General features: G+C 40.9%; 1 protein-coding gene across 3 annotated transcripts in view; it reads left to right on the plus strand.

The window, feature by feature from the left end:
* The window catches only part of GXYLT1 (glucoside xylosyltransferase 1), a 73,914-nt gene that overhangs the window by 35,692 nt on the left and 12,202 nt on the right, over positions 1 to 26,020 (plus strand). For all 3 annotated transcript variants that reach the window (XM_074942192.1, XM_074942193.1, XM_074942194.1), the window contains 2 exons: positions 5,823 to 5,948; positions 6,425 to 6,676. In XM_074942192.1, the coding sequence (XP_074798293.1) occupies positions 5,823 to 5,948; positions 6,425 to 6,676 (378 nt within the window). The remainder of the gene's footprint in view (positions 1 to 5,822; positions 5,949 to 6,424; positions 6,677 to 26,020) is intronic.

Consider the following 26,020-nt stretch of genomic DNA (forward strand, 5'->3'; position numbering starts at 1 on the left):
CAACAGCCCCAAACTCAGGAGGAGTCTGTCGAGGAGGAAGAGGCTAAGGGGGTGACACCACAGACTAATATTTCATCGCCAACATGTGAGGCTGTAATGTCTCCCCCCACCTTCTATTGCAGATGATTTCAAGCAGTTTCTGGAACTGATTAAACGGATTGCTGACTCATTATGCATTCCGTTAGAGGAGGTCCAGAAGACACAACATAAGAAACTTGTGGACATTCTACAAACTACAGCCTCTGAGTGGCTCTACCAGTGAATAAAGCCTTACTGGATTCTCCCACCACAGCACCTACTTGCAAATTGGCTGATTAGAAGTACTACATCCTGTTGAAAAATTCAGAATTTTTCTTCTGCTACCCTCCACCAAATTCTTTAGTTGTGAGGCTATCAATGAGTGTGGAAGACATCATGTGAAGTCTACATCTTATGTTAAAGACCAAGCTACTCTTCCACAACCCTGCAATTTTGGATTGCAAATTACCACGCCCTAATGGCAAAGTACAACTACACCAACTATGATAAATTCAACAATTTTATTGAACACCCGTGGAATATCATGAGCAGTTCAAGGCTGTCATAGCTGAGGGTCAGTTCTTAGGAAGAACCTTGCTGCAAGCCTCCCTAGATGCATTCAACAGTGTGGCCTATTCCATCTTTACTGCTGTTGTCATGCATAGAGCATGGCTACAGCTGTCTGGTTTTCCTAGGGAGATCCAAAATACTGTTGAAGGCCTCCCTTTTGATGGACTTAAGCTATTCATCATGTTCATGGATGAATCTCTCTTGTAGTTTGAAAGATTCCACGGCCGCACTCAGGTCCCTTGGCATATATATATGCCTGAAAACAGGAAAATTTAGCAGGTTGCAAACAGCATAGAGATCTCACTTGGTTCAGTTCCCCAGTTACCACAGGCTTTCTGAACCACCTAAAAAGTGACAGATTTGAGAAGAGACTGCCTACCATGACTGCTACTGCCACCCGGCTGATCTCTATCAGATATCAGTTTTGATGATTTGGCTGAGGGTCTGAAGCAGCGACACCTCAGGAATCTTCAGCTGCACCATCCCACCCACCTCCCTCCCTTTGGGGACCATCTCTCCCACTTTTGACATGCATGGGAACAAATTACAACTGACAAATGGGTTTTGTAGGCTATAACATTTGGTTGTTCCATTCATTTTACCTCCATTCCTTTAACCCCCTACCCCACCACTCCTTTCCCATACCTTTACAGGGACCCCCCTCATGAAAGCTTACGGAGACAGGAAGTTATCTCTCTTCTATCCATGGGGCCATAGAAACAATTCCAGTCCAGCACTGGGGGAAGAGATTCTATTCCAAGTATTTTCTTGTCCCCAAAAGAGCATGAGATGGGGACCAATATAAGAGCTCAGATTCCTAAACACCTTTGTGAAATCACAGAAATTCAGGATGGTGACGCTTACAGCTATAATTCCATCATTACGTTCCAAAGATTGGTTCGCTGCCGTCAACCTTCAGGGCATGTATTTTCACATTGCAGTTCATCCCCCTCACAAGGAATTGCTGTGTTTTACAGTTGACCAGGATCACTTCCAGCGTAGAGTGTTTCCCTTCAGCCTCTCCTCTGTCCCAAGTGTATTCTCAAAGACCCCATGGCAGTGGTAGCCTCTCACCTATGTTGACTTTGAATAATCATCTTCCCCTGCCTCCACCCCTGGCCATGTGACAAAGTTCTCTCTGCAGTAGTGGCAGCAACGTCCCCGTTCCACAGGTTAGGACTTCAACTCAATATCGAAAAGTACACTTTGGTAGACTTCATAGGGCGTTCTTTGGATGCCGTAACAGTCAGAGCTTATCTTCCTGTGGACAGGTTTGCATCCCCTAACAAACCTAATTTCCAATGTCAGCAAGAAGTTGTCTTCAACTGCTAGGACGTATGGCATAGGTTCTGTGGCATAGGACATATGACAGTTGTATTTTCGTAACACACAACATGCCATGCTCCAGAAGTGGCTCAGAACAGTTTATATCCAAACAAGCACAGTCTAGACAACCTACTTTGCTAAGTACTGGACTCAGTTAGTTGGTGGAAGGATCCCTCCAAAGTCTGTGCAGGAGTCCCTTTCGTTTAACCTACTCCTACCATCACTATAATGTTTAATTCATGTCTTGTGGGAAAGAGGACACACCATTAAGGGCAAATGGTCTGCACATCAACCTCTGGAACGGAAAGCAGTCAGAAACACCTGCATCTGCTTCCTTCCATTAGTCAGGAAAATCCAGCAAAGTCATGATAGACAACATAACCTGCACGCTTTACATCAATCATCAGGGTAGGGTGAGATCTTCCTCTCTTTGTGCTGAAGCAATGAAGCTATGAAACTGGTGCATAGCCAGTGTCATAAATATAAAGGGAAGGCTAACCACTTTCAAATCCCTCCTGGCCAGAGGAAAAACCCTTTCACCTGTAAAGGGTTAAGAAGCTAAAGGTAACCTTGCTGGCACCTGACCAAAATGACCAATGAGGAGACAAGATACTTTCAAAGCTGGGGGGGGACAAAGGGTTCTTTCTGTCTGCGTGTGTCTTTTGCCAGGACCAGAGCAGGAATGCAGGTCGGAACTTCTGTAAAGGGTTAATAAGCAATCTAGTTAGATATGCGTTAGATTCTGTTTTGTTTAAATGGTGATAAAATAAGTTGTGCTAAATGGAATGTATATTCCTGTTTGTGTCTTTTTGTAACTTAAGGTTTTGCCTAGAGGGATTCTCTGTTTTGAATCTGATTACCCTGTAAGGTATTTACCATCCTGATTTTACAGAGGTGATTTTTACTTTTTCTTCAATTAAAACTCTTCTTTTAAGAACCTGATTGCTTTTTTCCTTGTTCTTAAGATCCAAGGATTTGGGTCTGTGTTCACCTATGCAAACTGGTGAGGATTTTTATCAAGCCTTCCTCAGGAAAGGGTGTGTAGGGCTTGGGGGGATTTGGGGGGGAAAGACATTTCCAAGTGGGCTCTTTCCCGGTTATATTTTGTTAGACACTTGGTGGTGGCAGCAATAAAGTCCAGGGACAAAAGGTGAAATAGTTTGTACTTTGGGGAAGTTTTAACCTAAGCTGGTAAAAATAAGCTTAGGGGGTTTTCATGCAGATTCCCATATCTGTACCCTAGAGTTCAGAGTGGGGAAAGAACCTTGACAACTGGTCACATAGTCATCTCAGCCTCTTACCTTCCTGGTACACAAAACACTATGGCTGATGATGTCACCAGGCACTTCTTCCAAGATTATGAATGTGAGCTAGACTTGTGGATTCTCAGAACTTTTTTTTTCTAATCTGGAGCTTTCCGCAAGTGGTGCTTTCCGCCACCATTGCCAAAAGGAAGTGCATGAAATTCTGTTTGAGAGGAAGACTGGGTCCTCATTTCCTAGGGCATGCCTTCCCCACTCCTTAGATGAAGGTCCTTCTCTGTGCATACCCTCTGACACCATTGATCTTGCGCATGTTGAACAAGAGCAAATAAGAAAAAGCCGGAGTCATTTTAGTTGTACTGAACTGGCAGAAATAAGCCTTTACTTGATCCACCTCGCTTCCTGTCCTTTGTGAAGACTTCCAACCTAGTTCTTTGACTAGGAGTTTGGCTCCTCAATAGCTCTCAGGGATAAAACTTCCTGTTTCTAGAAGTACATGTGGTGTTAAACAGAAAACTATATACGCAAAATGTTTACCTTCAAAAATTGAAGAGATTTCACCTTTTCGCTCTCCCTCTCTGTTAATCTCAATTTATATGTTGGAATTAAAAACAAAAGTCAGGTCTTTCCATGTGTTCCGGCAGGGTTCGCTTGGCAGCTGTCACAGCCTTTTATTCACAGGTAGAGGGATTCTGAATGTTTACTCATCCACAACAGCAAGGTTCATTAAGTGGTTGATGAATCTTTTTCCACAGATTCGACAGCCCTCTATTAGATTTAAATCTCATCTCTAATTACCGTATGAAGCCTTCTTTTGAACCACTGACTACTTGTTCTCTACTTCACTTGTCTCTGAAGAAGGCTTTCTTGGTGGCCACCATCTCTGCCTGAAGTGTCAGATAAATGGGGACTTTAATGGCTGATCCTCCCTTTAAAATATTTTTTAGGGAAAAGTTGGTTTCAACCACACCCTAAATTTCTACCTAAAGTATCTTTTGAATTCAATATTAACCTGGTTATTCATTTTCTGTTTTTTTTTTTCTCCCCAAAGCCACACCAGAACAGGGAGGAGGCTGCACTACATACCTTAGATATCAGAAAGCCGCTGTCATCCTCTCAGGACAGAACCAAACCATTTAGGAAGTCTCCCAGACTTTTTTTATTTGAAGACAGATCAAAAGGATACACAATCTCCACTCAAAGACTCTCAAAGTGGATCTCTGGGTGTATCTCTTGTTTAGAGGCTGCCAACATTGAAACTCCTTCTAGAGTACTACCCCAAATCTACTTCTATGGCATTATTGAAAAATGTTTCCAGTTGTTGAAATTTGCAAAACTGCAACCCTGGACCTCAATACATATTTTCTTCAAACACTGTGCGTTGGTTCACGCTTCCAGATCAGATGTTGCAGTTGAAAATTCTGTCCTGTCTTCCGTGTTGGATCTGATTCCAAATCTCCCTTCTCCCTCTGGGGATACTGCTTGTGAGTCACCTGAAGTGGAGTACCCATAGCAACGCTACTTGAAGAAGAGGTTATGCACCTTGTGCAGTAACCAGAGTTCTTCAAGATGTGTTCCCCTAGGGTTGCTCTTCTACCTAACTTCCTTCTACTCTGCTTTGAGTTTCGTCTCATGGGACTTTGGGTAGAGAAGGAACTGAGGGTGAGTCACCCGTGCAGCTCTTTATGTCCTCGGTACCGGGCATGAGAGTGTCTGGATCATATGCACAGGCCGAATGGTTATTGTGACCCATAACTCTTCAATCATAGTTACATGTGCACATGAAGTGGAGCACCCACAGGGGAACACATCTCAACTCCAGTTACTGCATAAAGTGAGTAACCTCTTATTCACTGCATAAGCTGCAGTGACCCGGTTCTGCCAACATGAGTTGATTTTAAATCCAAACCAGCTTCCTGCTCAGAACATCATCCAGCTGAGAGCTTCTTTCAAAACAGCCAAGGAATAGTTTATTTTCAGGAGGAAATCTGACCTGTTTCTTCTGACCAGGCACTCCCACCAGCTGTCTGCATGGCAGTGTCTTTGCAGATTGGAATGACAGTAGTGGTAAAAATAATCAATTGGGTTATGTCTCTTCTTGGCAAACTCCAGCTGCTGAATAGAAAATTATGACCAGATTGACAATCTGAGGCAGGAATTGGGTTCATTGATGCACAGTTACGGTAGGTTTGGTTATTTTTGCATTTAAAAAGTGGATACTTTAAATTACCAAAGTTACTTGAGACCTATCTTGTTCTGTGGCAGACTAATGTGACTCTGCTACCAGTTTTGTTTTTAATTTTAATGATTCCCCTACAAAATCAGCAGTTTGCTTAACATGTTTTCTCTGTCCTTTACTTTTGTATCCCATCTTTGATTTGCTCTAATTTTAAAGTCCTTCGGTGAGTCACTTTTTGCTTGACATTAAGCATACTTGAACAATATTCTAGCAGATTTTTGTAGTTAAAAAAAATCTTTCCGGTTGGGGGGAGGGAGGAGGAGATTAATAAAATCAATTAATTAGATCAATACATACTTCTGCATGTCTTCAATTAAATGACCAATCTAAATGGTCAGTTCTTCCTATGATACATTATCCTCTGGTAAAATTAAGCTTAAACAGTTTTGTGTCCTTTCTTTACCTAGCTCAATGGTTTGCCATATCAAGGAAAATTTAATTATACCGTATACCCAATAACATTTCCGACTGAGAGTGCAGCAGAATGGAAGAAACTGTTTAAACCCTGTGCTTCACAAAGGCTATTCTTGCCAGTAAGTTAGCTTATTTCATAATAGTACAGTGTTTACAGGTTTTTTATGAATTCATTAAGATTTGTTTTCGAATTTACCAAACTTTTGGCTGCAATTGTGCAGGAAACTGTTTGTTTTCACTAAAAATCATTTTTGTCACATTTTACAAAAACAATCCCTTTTTTTCCCTTTAGCAGCAATGTACTAAAATAAAAAACTTGCATTTTCGATTGCATGGTACACCAATGTCTTAAACTGTTCTACATCAGGTTTCAGTTTCTTTCTGTTCTTATGATGGATAATAAAAGAATTCATACATTTGTAAACTATCTGTCTGAAGTGAAGTCATTGGCTCATGAAAATACATAAACTAAACTACTCTGTAAGGGCGAGGAGGGAATGGTTTCCAAATAACCTTTTTGTCTATGTAAGCTATAAAAACAAAACAAATACTTCATGGATCACCCTAGTTTGATTTTAACTTCTTTTCTTCACAGTTAATCCTCAAAGATGTGGATTCGTTACTGTATGTTGATACTGACATCCTGTTTTTGAGACCTGTTGATGATATTTGGTCTTTTCTGAAAAAATTTAATTCCACACAAATTGCTGCAATGGCACCAGAACACGAGGAACCTCGTATTGGATGGTATAATCGCTTTGCTAGACACCCATATTATGGAATAACTGGAATAAATTCTGGAGTAATGCTAATGAATATGACACGTATAAGAAGAAAATATTTCAAGGTATGTATGCTGCTTTGGTTGATTTGTCAATATTCACCTTTTTTCATTCAAATTGTGAGGAGGAAAAAATAGTTTCAAATAATGAACATCAGTTTTGAAAAATAATGCTCCAGTATATTTTTCTCTTGTTCTGGAATCAGAATATTGCATAAACATTTTTTATTTCAGAAGTGCACGAGTTCACATTTAGTTGCAGGGATGTTGTTAAAAAAACTGAATTTGTGACTTTTACTAAAAACTTGTTCGCTCAGTTTCTTGAATTCTGGAAAAATGTTTGCTTGTTAATAATTTTCTGTCTTTTGCATCAAGTTGTATTTGTCAGCAGATATTTTAATTTACCTTTATTTCTCAATATACTTATATCTCTTTGAGAAAATGATTTGTGCATTTTTTGTTGTATGTGGCAAAATTAACAGCAAGTAGAATGTTTTGAGCCTTCGAGTATGTGTGCATGGTAATATGACCAGGAGGTGGTGCTACTAGATTACCTATTAGGGCATTGTGACTCCTTTAGTGCCATATGCTACATTATTTCTCAATTTTAATCTTTACTTTCAGAAGATCATTCAGTTAAATTAAGTAATGGTGATTGAGTTGTTTCATCAACAACTAAATCATTAAAATGACTTATTTCTCTCTTCAACTTTTCTTTTGTATTGTAACCAGTTGTATCACTACAGAAATTGAAATGTTTATTAAAGCAAAGTATACAACAGCTGAAAATATACATAGGAAAACTTTCAAATCAGTGATGTAATATGCTTGAAAAACCGTATTACAGAAGTGGTGCCATATGTAGTTACAGTTGGAGAGGGCACTTGTCCTGAAAACAATTTTTTACAATAAATTATAACTTCAGCCCAATTGTTAATTTCTGGTGAACATTATTTGTCCCAGACTTTTGTTTCACTTTATTTTAAGAGGGAGGGTGGGGCAACGGGGAGTCCATTCTGCTAGCCCTAAGTTATCAGAGAGTTAAAAATACTGGTGATTTAAAATTTTTTTAAATGTTTTTCAAGTTATTTTGTTGCCTACGGACTAGAATGTGGGGCTGGGTGTCAGGAGATGGGGTTATGTTTTTAGTTCTGCCATTAAAGTGCAGTGTTACCCTGGGCAAGTCGCTTAGCCTTTCTGTACCTAAACTACCCACTCTGTGTGACAATAATCACATCTAGAGAGTGGTGGAGCATTTACCGCAGGTGTGGTAGGGCAGGTCTGGCTGGGCCCAAAATCCCTTAATCTCTTGTTCCCCAGTGTGGGGCTTGTATACCCCATCACACGGGGAAATAAGTTATGCTAACTAGGGGGAAAAATAGTAATGAACAGACCTTGGAGGACACAATAACATTTTGAGGTTCAGCTAAGTTTTGCTTTCTCCATATAGTCCAGTACAATAAATTGAGCTCACTTCAGTTTGTGGTGCGTGTGTGAGGAGCTGGGAGCAAGAGGCACTAGGAGCTGAGAATGAGAATGCGGACTGTTTGAGGACTGTGGAGTACAAGCATTATCAGACACCAGGAAGAAGGTCCTATGTTGAAAATAGGACCATTGGGAGGTGGCCATGGGGAAGTAGCCCAGGGAGTTGTAGCTGTTGCACAGCTGTTCCAGGAGGCACTCTAGACAACTGCATTCCACAGGGCCTTGGACTGGAACCCAGAGTAGAGGGTGGGCCCAGGTTCCCCACCAAACCTCCCAACTCCTGGTCAGACACAGGAGGAGTTGACCTGGACTGTGGGTTCACGAAAATGGCCAAACTGAGGGCTGCCGTGAAGCTCCGAGGCGAGCAAATCTGCCAATATGTGGAAGACCCACCAAGGTAGAGGAGGAACTTTGTCACACTATTCTATACTTTTGACAAACTGCTGATGTATTTTTTGCTATAAGCATGTGTGTCTTGTCAGGTTTTTTTATATTATAAACTCTTTCGGGCAGGATCATCTTTTGTTCATACAATGCCTAGTACAATGGGGCCTAATCCTGGTTGGCGCTTTAAGTGCTAGCAAAATGTAAGTAATGAATCACCATCAGTCACCACACTGTCTGGAATAAGGTAGTACTCCTTTGCAGCCCTGCCTCTTTCAGTGTGTGGAGTCACAGATCATATCACATCCATACCTACTAAAAATGAAATTCCACTCAACTTTCTTAAGCATCAGTGGTGTCCCTAGCATCTGTTTGCCAGAAGCTGGGAATGAGCGAAAGGGGATGGATCACTTGATGATTACCTGTTTTGTTCATTCCCTCTGAAACACCTGTCATTGGCCACTGTTTGAAGACAGGATACTGGGGTAGATGGACCTTTGATTTGATCCAATATGGCCATTCTTGCGCTCTTAATAAATTGAGAGTATCTGTTCATTATAAAGTTTCTCTGCAGTTTTACTTATGTATGTACATACTGTGTTGATAGTACACTGGCACATTTGTTTCCCATAAAAACAGAAAGCAATGCACATGCATGAAGTTAATTTTTAACAGTCAGAATTCGGCCAAATCCCAACTATCTTTCACCAAACCACTAAAAAGCCATCTCTTCCCTGGAAGTTAGTTCTTTTGAAAATTTTAACTCTAAAGTCACTAGACACTTAAGTTCCATTATCAAAACTGACTTAGGCCCTTTAGGTGCTTTTGGAAATTTTAAACTAGGTGCTTGCATAGGAAGTACATTCCTGCTAAATGTCAAGTTTCTGCCAACTCTTGTTGAAGTACTAGAACTTTTGTTCATAGGTAATTCTTATATAATTGCAAGTATGTATGTTTAATCAAAAAAGGCTTATATGGCTTGGTCAGCAACAATGCAAATTCTGGGTTCCTTGCTTACTTTGAAAGGCAGGGTAATTACCATTCACCATCCAGATATTGCCTACTATGAGCAATTCCCTCAGCTTTCTCCACTTGTATTCCTGCCTTTTTCAGCATAGTGTGAAGGAAGGTGATCTTTGCAGCTGAGCGTTATGGATTTGGCCATGACCAAGTGCGGTGGTTGTGCTGTATCTTCTAAGCTCCATATTACAGCCTGTCACTTTTGACAGGACTATCTCATTTGTCAGGTAATATTTCTGAACCAATTTACCAGCACAGAAGCTTCTAATCTCTCTTCCCCATAAAAATGTTATTTCACAGTCAGTAGATTCCATCCTAAGTATAAACCTTTTTCCTGTTTTTAGGAGCTGGTGTGACTTCTGTCTCCCTGGAAATAAGTCTAAGCCTTCTTTTTCAGCCTGAAGCTGCTGTGACTGTTTACGGACTATCAGTTTTCTTCTTCTGTGCATTTGGGTAGGACGATGATCTCTCATTTTCTTTTCTGCTTGTGGAAAGCCACCTCCTCAGTATCGCAAGAATTTCTGTTCCCTTCATCTTCTCCTTTTCCCAGATTAGAACTGGCTTTTTTCTGTGCATAGCTTCCCAGTTCTGGGGGTTGAGGGCCTTATCTTGATGAACAGCGATGTTGAAGGGAGGGTTATTCTATATTTTTGTGGCCTCAAAGAAGGAGGCAGCAGACCATTTTTAGAAAAAGTATATATATTTTTGGATGTTAAGTGAGTGAATTGGCTCCTAAAATGTCAGAGATGAAAAATGAAATATTGCAGATCCATGCTTCTAGCAGTGGATCAGGGCGTTTTCCAGGTATAGGTGGACTTGAAGATTCTTGCATGTGCAACCCGTATTCTCTTCCTGAAAAAGTTTTTGAGATTCACACTGGACAGTTGGCATTTCCAATTCTGCTTTCTTCCTTTTGAAGATCTCCACCCCTACAGTGTGTTTAAGAATGTCATGTAATTTGAAACAGCATCCTTCCATCAGTAGAGGGATTTGTATTTTCTTTTTTAACAACTGAATTTAATACTCTGGAGACCGAGCCACCAAAATAGCATGTAAAACAGTAGCTTTGTTTACTTCAATTAATTATCATAGTGAACCAAAAAGTGTCCTAATTTTATCCAACATGTTGTCTTCAAAATGATCTTTTGAGGTGAGGTCACATGGATGCCCACTCACTGCTTGGAATATTAACTTCATGGGAAAGAGTTGCACAAAAATACCCTTAAGCCTTGGCTGTTCATCACATTAGTGTTTGGAAGATTAAGATGAGAAAACACATTCTCAAAATCTGACATGTCTGTGTACTGAAACCACCAATGAAGCATGAGAAACCAGAGTCTGCTAAGGAAATAGTCTACCCCTTTTTGTTTTCTTGGGTGGAGGTGAACCAATTTTTAGTAAGACCCTGTTCGTTCTGGAACACCTTAATAGTGCAGCAACCTAGTTAAATCGATCTAAAATTTACAATCATTGCTTACCTTCCAGAACGAAACCTTCTACCTTGACAAAACAACTTGGTTTATTTATTGATAAGGAGAAGACAAAATATATGGCTGTTAGTGTCCCCGAAGTAACTACTGGAGTGGACAAAGAAAAACTAGAAATATAAGTCATTTTACCTATGTAGGGAATGAGATGTGAAATGATGGTGATACCATGTTAGATGTCAAGCAATTAATATAAAAAGCAGCAACAACTTTTGTAAAGATTTGGACAAGGAGCATGATTGGCACTGATACTGAAATACATTTTTTTTTTAACACTGGTATCATGTCTGTCTTCTTTTATGAAGCACAGTCATAGAAACGTACAACAGAAATTGATAAGATCAATTAATTCCAAAGTAAATGCTTATGGAAGATGTTCAGAGACCACCAGAAAGAGTTCTTTTCCAACATCAGAAATTTTAAGAAGAGCAAACCAATTTTAAAGTATCAAATATAGTAAAAAAACAACGATGGACATATTTAGGACACCTTCAAGTATGCCACCAACTTGACTTCCACGGCAAGTGATAACATGAACATCAACTGGAAAGAAAAAGAGGGTTGCCTAGAGAGAGACATAGAACAATAGAGAGAGAAGCCAGATCATCAGTTTGAAACTCAGAACAAACCAGCACAAGCGGAAATAGTGGAAACTGATGGATGCCCAGTACACCTGTGGGTGCAGGAGGATAAGGAAGAAGAGCCCACCTTCCTTCTGTTTCAAAGTTTGCTGTACACCTGAAACTTACAGTTCAGGCCAAGGAATGGAGATGAATGAGGGCTGCACTTATAAAATAATTTGGGTAGCAAATATTCAGCATTATGAGGGGGCACGTAAGCCACTGGGGCAATTCACTAGTTGGAAGGTGGAATGAAGATCCCAACAACCAACCATCTAGTTCAAGAACCTTTCTGTAGGGTTTGGTTTATTTAAATAACAAAAAATGCAAACCAACATCAAATAAACTCAGAGTACCAATATGAGGTTTTCCCTGATTTTACCAGCTGGGAAGGGGGAGAACCTACCACCCATCACCTTTAATAGCTTTTCCTGACCACTATTCAGCCCTTTTTCCCCAGCTTCACAGTCCTTCCAAGCTGAGGCTCTCCCACTACCCCCCCCAAGTTGGCACCTGCTCCTCTCAGACTTTCACAGACAGGTACAGAGAACCCTTTACTTTTTCTTGGTCTCTCCTGTTTGTTGCCTTGCCTAAGAGGCAGGAAGCTTTGAGTATTTTCCTGTAGGTCCCATGACTAGGAACAAGTATGTGCCCTGCAACTAACAACTTCCAGTTTTAAAGGGCCCCAGGGCCATAAGTTGCACTCTGGCATCTGTGTATGTGCCGCAAGGCCTATCATCCTGTTAGATGACACTTATGCATCCCCTATTGACTTGGATTTCCAGAAGCTTAAGCTACTAATGGATCCATCCCATGAGTGTGATTGTACACTGACAACTCTCTGGCCTGGTCTATACTCAGGGTTAGATCGATGTAAGCTGCCTTGTGTTGACCTAGATTTTGGAATTGTCTTCAGTTAAATTTGGCTCCTGCCAACATAAGTGCCTCTCTACGCCTATTTAGTAGCACCACCTTCCTCAGTCAGTCGATGTAATTAGGTCAATGCAGTGTCCGTGTATATACCGTGTTGCTTACGTTGACTGTTAATGGCTTTCAGGAACTCCCACAATGCCCCATGCTGACAAGACAATCGATACAAGCGCTCCTGGTGAGGATGCGCACCACCGACTAAAGGTGGCTGTATGCTGATGTAAATTTGGTTGACGTAATTTTGTAGTGTAGACGTGGCCTCCAAGAACTACAGTTACCAATAAATAACCTTTCTTTCCTTTTCTCTTCGTCCTCACCACCCTTGTTCATGTGTTGGGGATTGGCCCTGCTTTGAGCAGGGGGTTGGACTAGATGACCTCCTGAGGTCCCTTCCAATCCTGATATTCTGGGATTCTGTGGTTCTATGTTGGTTGGGCAGTACTACTTAAATCCCATCTGTTAAGGTTAGAGAGACTGTTGGAGGGGGGAAGGCTTTCTGTTCTTTTTGCAGTGAACTAGAACACTCCCAGACTTGTTAGTCTATCCTTTCATATAGACCCTAGATTCCTTAATAGTCTGTATATGGTATTAATTCCAGTAATCCGAATTCCCTTTACAAGAAAATCATAATTAGTGAAATCCACAGTTTTCCCCATGTAGCCCTGCGTTAGTTAATCATCTGCTAATAACTCCTCAACTAGCTTCTTAGTGCTAATCAACAGCTTTGTACTTTTAATGCTTAATATTTTGTAATTTAATACAGAGTAAAAAAAAATGAGTTTACTGAAACACCAAAATTGTATTAAAACCACTGTGGACCTAATTGTAATACAATGTTGGTATTTTAATAAATTTAATAAAGTACAAAATATTAAGTCAACATCTTGTGTTTGTCTGTCTTTGTTTATTTGAAGGACCGTGTGCTGTGGCCAGCAGTTGGAAGCTGTGAGCTTCTAAACAAGGTTTGAACTCTAGAAGCCTCAGTTGACTGGCTGAGCCTTGGTCAGGGGGTGGGGCTATCAAGGAGGCTAGGGCTTTATAAAACAGTGAGCAAGCAACCAGGGAGCTTTGTGAACAGTGGCCACTAACAGGGAGTTTCAAGAGGGAGTTGGGAAGGGGAGTGGGAAGGGGGCAAGGTACACTTGCCATTCTTTAAAACCTTTACACTAAATTATAATCAAAACTTCTTGATTTAAACAAAAACCCTATCATTAACCTAGGTAACAGTAGGAGAAAATGCAGGCAGAAGCCCAGCAGCAGAGTGGGGGCTATCCTGTTTGTTGCACTCAGTGTAGCATGTATGATTACCTGCCCTGTGGGCGGGTGGCATATGTGTGCATTCGGTGCAAGGAGCTCCTGGCCCTCAGAGACTGTGTACGGGCTTTGGAGGCCAGGGTAGCAGAACTGGAGGAGCTAAGGGAGGCAGAGAGGTATGTTGATGAGGCTTTCCGGGACACTGTAGATTTGTCCCACATCCGGTCAGACAGCCCTGCATTGTGAAGGAGAGCAGTAAACGGGAACAAAGGGAAACCTTCCCATAGTTGGGACCCTCCTCTCGCACTGAGGTTACCTCTCCGGGGGAGGGAACTCCAGTCATTAGGAAAAGGCAAGTGTTAATGGGAGATTCGATCATTAGAAACATAGATAGCTGGGTTTGTGATGACCGGGAGAACCGTATGGTGACTTGCCTGCCTGGTGCGAAGGTTGCAGATCTCTTGAGGCCTCTAGATAGACTTATGTGTAGTGCTGGGGAGGAGCCGGTGGTCATGGTACATGTAGGTACCAGTGACGTAGGAGGGACATGATGGAGGCCAAATTTAGGCTGCTAGGAAAGAGACTGAAATCCAGGACCTCTACGGTGGCATTCTCAGAAACGCTACCAGTTCCACGTGCAGGGCCAGGTAGGCAGGCAGAGCTTCAGAGTCTCAATGCGTGGATGAGACGATGGTATAGAGAGGAGGGGTTTAGATTTATTAGGAACTGGGGAAACTTTTGGGATAGGGGGAGCCTATACAGGAAGGATGGGCTCCACCTAAACCAAAGTGGATCCAGATTGCTGGTACTAAACATTAAGAAGGTTGCAGAAGAGTTTTTAAACTCAGATGGGGGAAGGCCGAGTGCTGCAGAGGCGCACGTGGATCAGACAGACACTTCTCTTAGAGGAGAGTCTATTGATAAAGATTCTCTAGGTTTTAGTCAGGAGGAGGGGATGAAAGAGGACAAAGTATGGGCCAGATCAGATGTTTTTAAATTGCTTGAACACAAATGCTAGAAGTCTAAATAATAAGATGGGTGAACTAGAGTGCCTCATGTTTAAAGCAGGATATTGATATAATAGGCATCCCAGAAACCTGGTGGAGTGAGGACAATGAATGGGACACAATCGTTTCGGGGTACAAAATATATCGGAAGGACAGAACAGGTTGTTGGGGGTTGCGGGGGAGTGGCACTATATGTGAAAGAAAATGTAGAATCAAATGAAATAAAAATCTTAAATGAATCCACATGCCCTAACTGCAGGGTGCACTATGTGCAGAATCTCTATGGATAGTAATTCCATGCTTTAATAAGAATATAACAGTAGGGATCTATTATCGACCACCTGACCAGGACAGTGATAGTGACAATGAAATGCTAAGGGAGATTAGAGAGGCTATCAAAATAAAAAACTCAGTAATAGTGGGGGATTTCAATTAACCCCATATTGACTGGGTACATGTCACCTCAGGACGTAATGCAGAGACAAAATTTCTCTATACTTTAAATGACTGCTTCTTGGAGCAGCTGGTTCAGGAAGCCGCAAGGGGAGAGGCAAGTCTAAATCTAATCCTGAGTGGAGCGCAGGATCTGGTCCAAGGGGTAACTATAACAGGACCACTTGGAAATAGTGACCATGAAATAACAACATTTAACATTCCTGTGGTGGGAAGAACACTCCAACAGCCCAACACTGTGGCATTTAATTTCAGAAAGGGGAACTATGCAAAAATGAGGAGGTTAGTTAAACAGAAATTAAAAGGTACAGTGACTAGAGTGAAATCCCTACAAGCTGCATGGACACTTTTCAAAGACACCATAATAGAGGCTCAACTTAAATGTATACCTCAAATTAAAAAACACATTAAAGAACTAAAAAAGACCCACCATAGCTTAACAACTATGTAAAAGAAGCAGTGAGACATAAAAAGGCATCTTTTAAAAAGTGGAAGTCAAATCCTAGTGAGGTAAACAGAAAGGAGCATAAACACTACCAAATTAAATGTAAAAATGTAAAGAAAAGCGAAAAAGGAGTTTGAAGAACAGCTAGCCAAAAACTCAAAAGGTAATATGTTTTTTAAGTACATCGGAAGCAGGAAGCCTGCCAAACAACCAGTGGGGCCCCTGGACAATCGAGATACAAAAGGAGCACTTAAAGACGATAAAGTCATTGCGGAGAAACTAAATGAATTCTTTGCTTCAGTCTTCACGGCTGAGGATGTTAGGGAGATTCCCAAACCTGAGCCGTCTTTTGTAGGTGACAAATCTGAGGAATTGTCACAGACTGAAGTGACACTAGAGGAGGTTTTGGAATTAATTGAGAAACTTAACAGTAACAAGCCACCGGGACCAGATGGCATTCACCCAAGAGTTCTGAAAGAACTCAGATGTGAAAACGCGGAACTATTAACTATGGTTTGTAGCCTGTCCTTTAAATCAGCTACTGTACCCAATGACTGGAAGATAGCTAATGTAATGCCAATATTTAAGAAGGGCTCTAAAGGTGATCCTGGCAATTACAGAGCGGTAAGTGTAACGTCAGTACCGGGCAAATTAGTTGAAACAATAGTAAAGAATAAAATTGTCACACATAGAAGAACATAAATTGTTGGGCAAAAGTCAACATGGTTTCTGTAAAGGGAAATCGTGTCTTTCTAATCTATTAGAGTTCTTTGAAGGGGTCAACTAACATGTGAACAAGGGGGATCCAGTGGACATAGTGTACTTAAATTTCCAGAAAGCCTTTGACAAGGTCCCTCACCAAAGGCTCTTACGTAAATTAAGTTGTCATGGGGTAAGAGGGAAGATCCTTTCATGGATTGAGAACTGGTTAAAGGACAGGGAACAAAGGGTAGGAATAAATGGTAAATTTTCAGAATGGAGAGGGGTAACTCGTGGTTACTGTGGTTACTGACCCCCAAGGGTCAGTCCTAGGACCAATCCTATTCAACCTATTCATAAATGATCTGGAGAAAGGGGTAAACAGTGAGGTGGCAACGTTTGCAGATGATACTAAACTGCTGAAGATAGTTAAGACCAAAGCAGATTGTGAAGAACTTCAAAAAGTGATTGGGCAACAAAATGGCAAATGAAATTTAATGTGGATAAATGTAAAGTAATGCACATTAGAAAAAATAACCCCAATTATACATACAATACGATGGGGGCTAATTTAGCTACAACTAATCAGGAGAAAGATCTTGGAGTCATCATGGATAGTTCTCTGAAGACGTCCACGCAGTGCAAAGTGGCAGTCAAAAAAGCAAACGGGATGTTAGGAATCGTTAAGAAAAGGATAGAGAATAAGACTGAGAATATCTTATTGCCCTTATATAAATCTATGGTATGCCCACATCTTGAATACTCTGTACAGACGTGGTCTCATCTCAAAAAAGATATACTGGCATTAGAAAAGGTTCAGAGAAGGGCAACTAAAATGATTAGGGGTTTGGAACGGGTCCCATATGAGGAGAGATTAAAGAGGCTAGGACTTTTCAGTTGGGAAAAGAGGAGACTAAGGGGGGATATGATAGAGGTATATAAAATCATGAGTGGTGAGGAGAAAGTGAATAAGGAAAAGTTATTTACTTGTTCCCATAATATAAAAACTAGGGGCCACCAAATGAAATTAATGGGTAGCAGGTTTAAACCAAATAAAAGGAAGTTCTTCTTCACACAGCACACAGTCAACCCGTGGAACTCCTTGTCTGAGAAGGCTAGGAGTATAACAGTGTTTAAAAGAGAACTAGATAAATTCATGGAGGTTAAGTCCATTAATGGCTATTAGCCAGGCTGGGTAAGGAATGGTGTCCCTAGCCTCTGTTTGTCAGAGGGTGGAGATGGATGGCAGGAGAGAGATTACTTGATCATTACTTGTTCGGTTCACTCCCTCTGGGGCACCTGGCATTGGCCACTGTCGGTAGACAGGATACTGTGCTCGATGGACCTTTGGTCTGACCCAGTATGGCCATTCTTATGTTCTTATCAGCATTACTCCCTTTTTCCCCCATATTTCTGACGGTGAAACTGCTGCTCAAAATAACACTTCCATTTATCTGAACGGCCAGTTACGCAGAAGTTTTGGATATTACGCAACTTGGGAAAACAGGAATGTACTATAGATGCTGAATATTACTGTTCTTATTTGACACATAGTTGTGGTCTCCCAGTTGTGTATTGTATAGTTCTTGAAGAAGCTCTTGATTGGAGCAGCAGTGTATGGCGTTTCCATTGGGGAAATAATCCTGCATTCTGATTGGTGTGCCTGCCTGCCATTCTTAAGACTAGAATGCCTTTCTGCCCAGATTATCATCTCTTCTACACAGAGAATTTATGAGCACATGTAATTTAGCTCTCTTGCAATGGGAATCATAACTTTGACTGTCCTGGTTTTTGTGCATCTTCTCTGTAAACGCAGGAGCTATTGTAATACAAGTTAATATTTTTCCTATAAAGTTTAGTAAGTTGATATGGGTTTGTATGATACCTAACAGAATAGGTCCCTGGGCACTGTTACAATACAAACCAAATAACAATGTAAATATATTAGGTTAAACGGGTTTTTAAAGCTTTTTGTACTGCATTGTTTGACTGCGCAAATATGTGTGATGTAATCTCTGAAACATGTATGTTGCTTAATTTATTTTGACTTTGTATCACACACTCACACTTCCAATATTAACAGAATTCAACTACATTAAATAGTATCTAACTTTTCAAATTAGAAGTGATCTTAAACAAGATACTGAGTTTGTGGAAAGGTATCTAGTGACCGCCATTAATTCTGTTTTTAGATCATGATCAGAAAATGTGGGGTAAACCTAGAATATTAAAGAAACTTGTGAGAAGATACTAAATTGGGGGTGCAGCAAACACCACTGAAGATGGAAAATAAAACAAAATTACCTAAAGAGATTGGAAACATGGACAGAAAATAGTTAATTGGTTTGGAAAAATGCAAGCAGATATAATTGAGGAAAAAACCTGAATGTGACAGTAAATGGAACATCAGATGAATTTGCAATGCAGTATTGCAAATAGTTTCAGTGTTTTTGGATATGCAGAGTTATCCTGGCAAAAAAGAAGGGAGATAAGTCTGAGGCCATACTTGGAAGGTTCTGTTCATTTCTATAAAGCTCAGTACTAGAAAAATTAAATAAATTGGAAGGATTTAGAGAAAACTAACAATGATTAGAGAATTGGATCATTTAATATGCTTCAGAGTAGCAGCCGTGATAGTCTGTATCTGCAAAAAGAACAGGAGTACTTGTGGCACCTTACAGATGAACAAATTTATTAGAGCATAAGCTTTCGTGGGCTACAGCCCACTTCATCGGATGCATTATATAAAATCTTCTTACTATATGTTCCTTTCTATGCATCTGATGAAGTGTATACACATATACACACATACAAAGAAGGTGGAAGTAGCCATACCAACTGTGTAAGAGACTAATTAATTAAGATGAGCTATTATCAGCAGGAGAAAAAAACTTTTGTAGTGATAATCAAGATGGCCCATTTAAACAGTTGACAAGAAGGTCTGAGGATACTTAACATGGTGAAATAGATTCAATATGTGTAGTGACCCAGCCACTCCCAGTCTCTATTCAAACCCAAGTTAATGGTATCTAGTCTGCATATTAATTCAAGCTCAGCAGTTTCTCATTGGAGTCTGTTTTTGAAGCTTTTCTTTTGCAAAATTGCCACCCTTAAATCTTTTACTTAGTGGCCAGAGAGGTTGAAGTGGTCTCCTACCGGTTTTTGAATGTTATGATTCCTGATGTCAGATTTGTGTCCATTTATTCTTTTGCATAGAGACTGTCTGGTTTGGCCAATGTACATGGCAGAGGGGCATTGCTGGCACATGATGGCATATATCACACTGGTAGATGTGCAGGTGAATGAGTCCCTAATGGCGTGGCTAATGTGATTAGGTCCTATGATGGTGTCACTTGAATAAATATGTGGACAGAGTTGGCATTGGGCATTGTTGCAAGGATAGGTTCCTGGGTTAGTGTTTTTGTTGTGTGGTGTGTGGTTGCTGGTGAGTATTTGCTTCAGGTTGCGGGGCGGTCTGTAAGTGAGGACTGGTCTGTCTCCCAAGATCTGTGAGAGTGAGGTATCATTTTTCAGGATAGGTTGTAAATCTTTGATGATGCGCTGGAGAGGTTTTAGTTGGGGGCTGAAGGTGATGGCTAGTGGTGTTCTGTTATTTTCTTTGTTGGGCCTGTCCTGTAGTAGGAGACTTCTGGGTACTCTTCTGGCTCTGTCAATCTGTTATCACTATTATCGCTACAAAAGTTTTTTTTCTCCTGCTGATAATAGCTCATCTTAATTAGTCTCTTACAGTTTGTATGGCAACTTCCACCTTCTGCGTGTGTGTGTGTGTGTGTGTGTGTGTATGTGTATAATAATCTTCTTACTATATGTTCCATTCCGTGCATCCGATGTAGTCGGCTGTAGCCCACGAAAGCTTATGCTCTAATAAATAAGGTGCCACAAGTACTCCTGTTCTTTTTATTTTATATGCTGTTAACCTATTCCCCCCATAATTTTTTCCATCCAAGGTTTTTTCTTGTCAAAGGAAGGAGAGAATCATAGAATCATAGAATATCAGGGTTGGAAGGGACCTCAGGAGGTCATCTAGTCCAACCCCCTGCTCAAAGCAGGACCGATCCCCAACTAAATCATCCCAGCCGGGGCTCTGTCAAGCCTGACCTTAAAAACCTCTAAGGAAGGAGATTCCACCACCTCCCTAGGTAATGCATTCCAGTGTTTCACCACCCTCCTAGTGAAAAAGTTCTTCCTAATATCCAACCTAAACCTCCCCCACTGCAACTTGAGACCATTACTCCTTGTTCTGTCCTCTTCTACCACTGAGAATAGTCTAGAACCATCCTCTTTGGAACCACCTCTCAGGTAGTTGAAAGCAGCTATCAAATCCCCCCTCATTCTTCTCTTCTGCAGACTAAACAATCCCAGTTCCCTCAGCCTCTCCTCATAAGTCATGTGTTCCAGACCCCTAATCATTTTTGTTGCCCTTCACTGGACTCTCTCCAATTTATCCACATCCTTCTTGTAGTGTGGGGCCCAAAACTGGACACAGTACTCCAGATGAGGCCTCACCAATGTCGAATAGAGGGGGATGATCACGTCCCTCGATCTGCTCGCTATGCCCCTACTTATACATCCCCAAATGCCATTGGCCTTCTTGGCAACAAGGGCACACTGTTGACTCATATCCAGCTTCTCGTCCACTGTCACCCCTAGGTCCTTTTCCGCAGAACTGCTGCCTAGTCATTCGGTCCCTAGTCTGTAGCGGTGCATTCGGTTCTTCCGTCCTAAGTGCAGGACCCTGCACTTATCCTTGTTGAACCTCATCAGATTTCTTTTGGCCCAATCCTCCAATTTGTCTAGGTCCCTCTGTATCCTATCCCTGCCCTCCAGCGTATCTACCACTCCTCCTAGTTTAGTATCATCCGCAAATTTGCTGAGAGTGCAATCCACACCATCCTCCAGATCATTTATGAAGACATTGAACAAAACCGGCCCCAGGATCGACCCTTGGGGCACTCCACTTGATACCGGCTGCCAACTAGACATGGAGCCATTGATCACTACCCGTTGAGCCCAACAATCTAGCCAGCTTTCTACCCACCTTATAGTGCATTCATCCAGCCCATACTACTTTAACTTGCTGACAAGAATACTGTGGGAGACCGTGTCAAAAGCTTTGCTAAAGTCAAGAAATAATACATCCACTGCTTTCCCTTCATCCACAGAACCAGTAATCTCATCATAGAAGGCGATTAGATTAGTCAGGCATGATCTTCCCTTGGTGAATCCATGCTGACTGTTCCTGATCACTTTCCTCTCATGTAAGTGCTTCAGGATTGATTCCTTGAGGACCTGTTCCATGATTTTTCCGGGGACTGAGGTGAGACTGACTGGCCTGTAGTTCCCAGGATCATCCTCCTTCCCTTTTTTTAAAGATGGGCACTACATTAGCCTTTTTCCAGTCATCCGTTCGCCATGAGTTTTCAAAGATAATGGCCAATGGCTCTGCAATCACAGCCGCCAATTTCTTTAGCACTCTCGGATGCAACGCGTCCGGCCCCATGGACTTGTGCACATCCAGCTTTTCTAAATAGTCCCTAACCACTTCTTTCTCCACAGAGGGCTGGCCACCTACTCCCCATGCTGTGATGCCCAGCGCAGCAGTCTGGGAGCTGACCTTGTTCGTGAAGACAGAGGCAAAAAAAGCATTGAGTACATTAGCTTTTTCCACATCCTCTGTCACTAGGTTGCCTTCCTCATTCAGTAAGGGGCCCACACTTTCCTTGGAATGGATGGATGGATGGCAGGTTTCTCCACTTTGTCCCTAATAATTCTTTCCCTCACGGATTTCTAGCATTTAGACACCATCAGTAATTCTAATAACTAGGGCTGTCAAGCGATTAAAAATATTAATCGCGATTAATCACGCTGTTAATAATAGAACACCATTTATTTAGATATTTGTGGATGTTTTCTCCATTTTCAAATGTATTGATTTCAGTTACAACACAGAATACAAAGTGTACAGTGTTTATATTTATTTTTATTAGAAATATTTACACTGTAAATAAACAGAAGAAATAGTATTTTTCAATTCACCTAATACAAGTACTGTACTGCAATCTCTTTATCATGAAAGTTGAACTTACAAATGTAGAGTTATGTACAAAAAACCCCTGTATTCAAAAAGAAAACAATGTAAAACTTTAGAGCCTACAAGTCCAATCTGTCCTACTACTTGTTCAGGCAGTCACTCAGGCAAACAAGTTTGTTTACATTTGCAGAAGATAATGCTGCCTGCTTCTTGTTTACAATGGTACCTAAAAGTGAGAACAGGTGTTTGCATGGCACTGTTGTAGCCGGCATCGCAAGATATTTACATGCCAGATGCGCTAAAGTTTCATATGTGTCTTCATGCTTCCACCACCATTCCAGAGGACATGCATACATGCTGATGATGGGTTCTGCTCGATAATGATCCAAAGCAGTGCAGCCAGGTGCATGTTCATTTTCATCATCTGAGTAGGATGCCACCAGCAGAAGGTTGATTTTCTTTTCTGGTGGTTTGGGTTCTGTGGTTTCCGCATCTGAGTGAGTGTTGCTCTTTTAAGATTTCTGAAAGCATGCTCCACACTTCATCCCTCTCAGGTTTTGGAAGGCATTTCAGTTTCTTAAATCTCGAGTCGAGTGCGATAGCTATCTTTAGAAATCTCACCCTGGTATCTTCTTTGCATTTTGTCAAATTTACAGTGAAAGTGTTCTTAAAATGAACATGTGCTGGGTCATCATCCGAGACTGCTATAACATGAAATATATGGCAGCATGTACGTAAAACAGCAGGATACATGCAATTCTCCCCCAAGGAGTTCAATCACAAATTTAAATAACACATTACTTTTTAATGAGCGTCGTCACCATAGAAGCATGTCCTCTGGAACGATGGCTGAAGCCTGAAGAATGTCATGAATCTTTAGAGCATCTGGCATGTAAATATCTTGCAATGCCAGCTACAACAGTGCCATGCGAATGCCAGTTCTCACTTTCAGGTGACATTGTAATTAAGAAGTGGCAGCATTATCTCCTCTAAATGTAAACAAACTTGTTTCTCTTAGTGATTGGCTGAACAAGAAGTAGGACTGAGGACTTGTAGGCTCTAAAGTTTTACATTGTTTTCTTTTTGAGTAAAGTTATGTAACCAAAAAACCCTACATTTGTGAGTTGCACTTTCATGATAAAGAGATTGCATTACAGTACTTGTATGAAGTGAATGAAAAATACTGTTCTGTTTATCATTTTTACAATGCAAATATTTGTAATAAAAATCATATAAAGTAAGCACTGTACACTTTGCATTCTGTGTTGTAATTGAAATTGATATATTTGAAAATGTAGAAAAACATCCAAAATATTTAATAAATTTCAGTTGGTATTCTATTGTTTAACAGTGCAATTAATCACTATTAATTTTTTTTTTTTTAGTTAATCGCGTGAGTTAACTGCGATTAATCGACAGTCCTACTAATAACTAACGGTAGAAGTAGTACCACTGTCTAACAGAACTTGTGCTACCAGAGATTTGTGAATGAAACTGTGCACTATAATCTGCCTTATTTGTCTCTTTTTCAGGAAAAAGTTATAGACTTCAATACTACCAGTGCCACTCCAATCAAATGGAAGTTGGAGGAGGTTGGGGTCCCCTCCTTCTCTCCCGATATACATTTATGGGCTACTCTTAGGACCTGTTTCATTCTCCTTTGCCTCTCTCATGACAGTTATCCCTGGGACTGTTTGAGCTAGTTTAAAAACATTCTCAACTCTCTCTAAGTATCAAGCCTAAATTTAAACCTCAGCGTATCTCCACAGATGTTAGTGCATTGTAGGTAATGTGATTGAAGTGAATGAGTTTTCTCCATTTCCTTTGGGGCTGTTACTCAGTCGAATAGATCTGACTGTTAAGAGGTTTTACTTGATAATTAGTATACATTTTCTTTTCCTTAATTGCATCCCACCAATCTTAATGATACCCCCCACCCCCCGGACTATGATAAACTATTCCTCCCCAGCCCTGTCGTCTACCCTCTTCAAATACTTGTAAACAGTCATAGATTCATAGTCTTTTTTTTAAAGACCAAAAGGGAGTGTTGTGATCATATACCCAGAACTCCTACATGCAGGCCATAAGATTTCCCTGGTTTAATTCGTGCTTCAAATCCAAGAACATTTCTTTTTCAAGTCATTATTTGGTAAAAATGTACAAATTTAGTTTTTAATCTTTTCTCATAAATCAGTCATTTCAGCCACTGACTCACTAATTTCTGCGTTCGAGTGATCTCTTAATTCCTTTCAGTTTGTCAACATCTTTAAAATGTCAATCCTAAAATGAGCACAGTATTCTAAGAGCAGCTAAGCATCTCTGATTCTTGACATGGTGTGTCTGAATACACAGCCCAAAATCTAATTTTTTTTGGCTATCGTTTGCAATTGTAATCAGACTTCTAAACTTATTGTCCACTATCATTAAGGCTACATTTTAGTCAAGGGTATTTTTTAGTAAAAGTCATAGACGGGTCATGGGTTGTGTAAAAAACAAAACAAACAAACAAACAAAAAACCCTCCCATCTCCCAGCCAATAGGAGCTGTGGAGGCGGTGCCCTGGGCAGAGGCAGTGTGCAGAGCTGCCTGGCCATGTTTCTGCCTAGCCGCTGAGCGAGGGGGATGTTGTTGCTTCTGGGGGGCTCCCCAGGTAAACACCTCCCAGAGCCTGCCTCACCCCATCCCGTGCCCCTACCCTTTCCCACATCAAGTCTCTTCTGCTGGTGGGAGGGAGGGCGTGGTGGCCCGAGACTGCCCCAGCAGCAGCCGGTGAGCCTGGCGCAGGGGCTGCCTGAGCTGCCCCTGAGCCAGGCGCACTGGCTGCTACAAAAGTCACAGAGGTCATGGAAAGTCACAGAATCTGTGACTTCCATGACAAACTCACAGCCTCAACTATCATCCATAGATATTTTTTCAGTGTAGTCCTTTCTGTGTTTCTCCCTTCTGTTGAGCATGTTTCAAATTACTTTTCTGTGTTGAATCTTATTTTTTCCTGCCCATATGTGTCTAGGTAACTTTTAGATATCTCTGTCCTTGTGGATGTTGGCAAGACCTCTCAATTAGTATAATTTGTGTAAACATGCTATTTGCCTGCCTTTATGGACAAATAATGAGAATGTTAGGTCCCTACAGATCCCACTCCTCACTCTTTTTCTCTGTCCAAATTGGTATATTATTGTCCTTTGTTTAGGATTCCACCTATTTTTTATAGTGCTCAGATCCAAAGTAGCTTGATCTTCTTACAGCTAGTTCTCCCCTTTATTTTGTTAAATTTCTTTTCCTTTTATTAATCCTCACAGTTTCTCTTGACCTCTTACTATTTACTTATTCTTTATCTAACTTTTTCACACTTAGCCTAAAACAACTGAACAATACACTAAAATATACCATTGGGAAGAATTTTGCATTGGCAGGAAGGTGAATTGGTGACTCAACAAGTCTTTCCATTCTTACCATCTTATTTTTTTTCCTACCACTTCTGTGTGTGTGTGTGTGTGTGTGTGTGTGTGCTTCTTTTTTGAGACCTGTTCTTGTAATTTGCCCGCAGTTCAATCTGCTGTCTTTTTAGAAGGAG

The sequence above is a fragment of the Natator depressus genome, chromosome 1 (genome assembly GCF_965152275.1).
Source record: "Natator depressus isolate rNatDep1 chromosome 1, rNatDep2.hap1, whole genome shotgun sequence".
NCBI classification, from domain to species: domain Eukaryota; kingdom Metazoa; phylum Chordata; order Testudines; family Cheloniidae; genus Natator; species Natator depressus.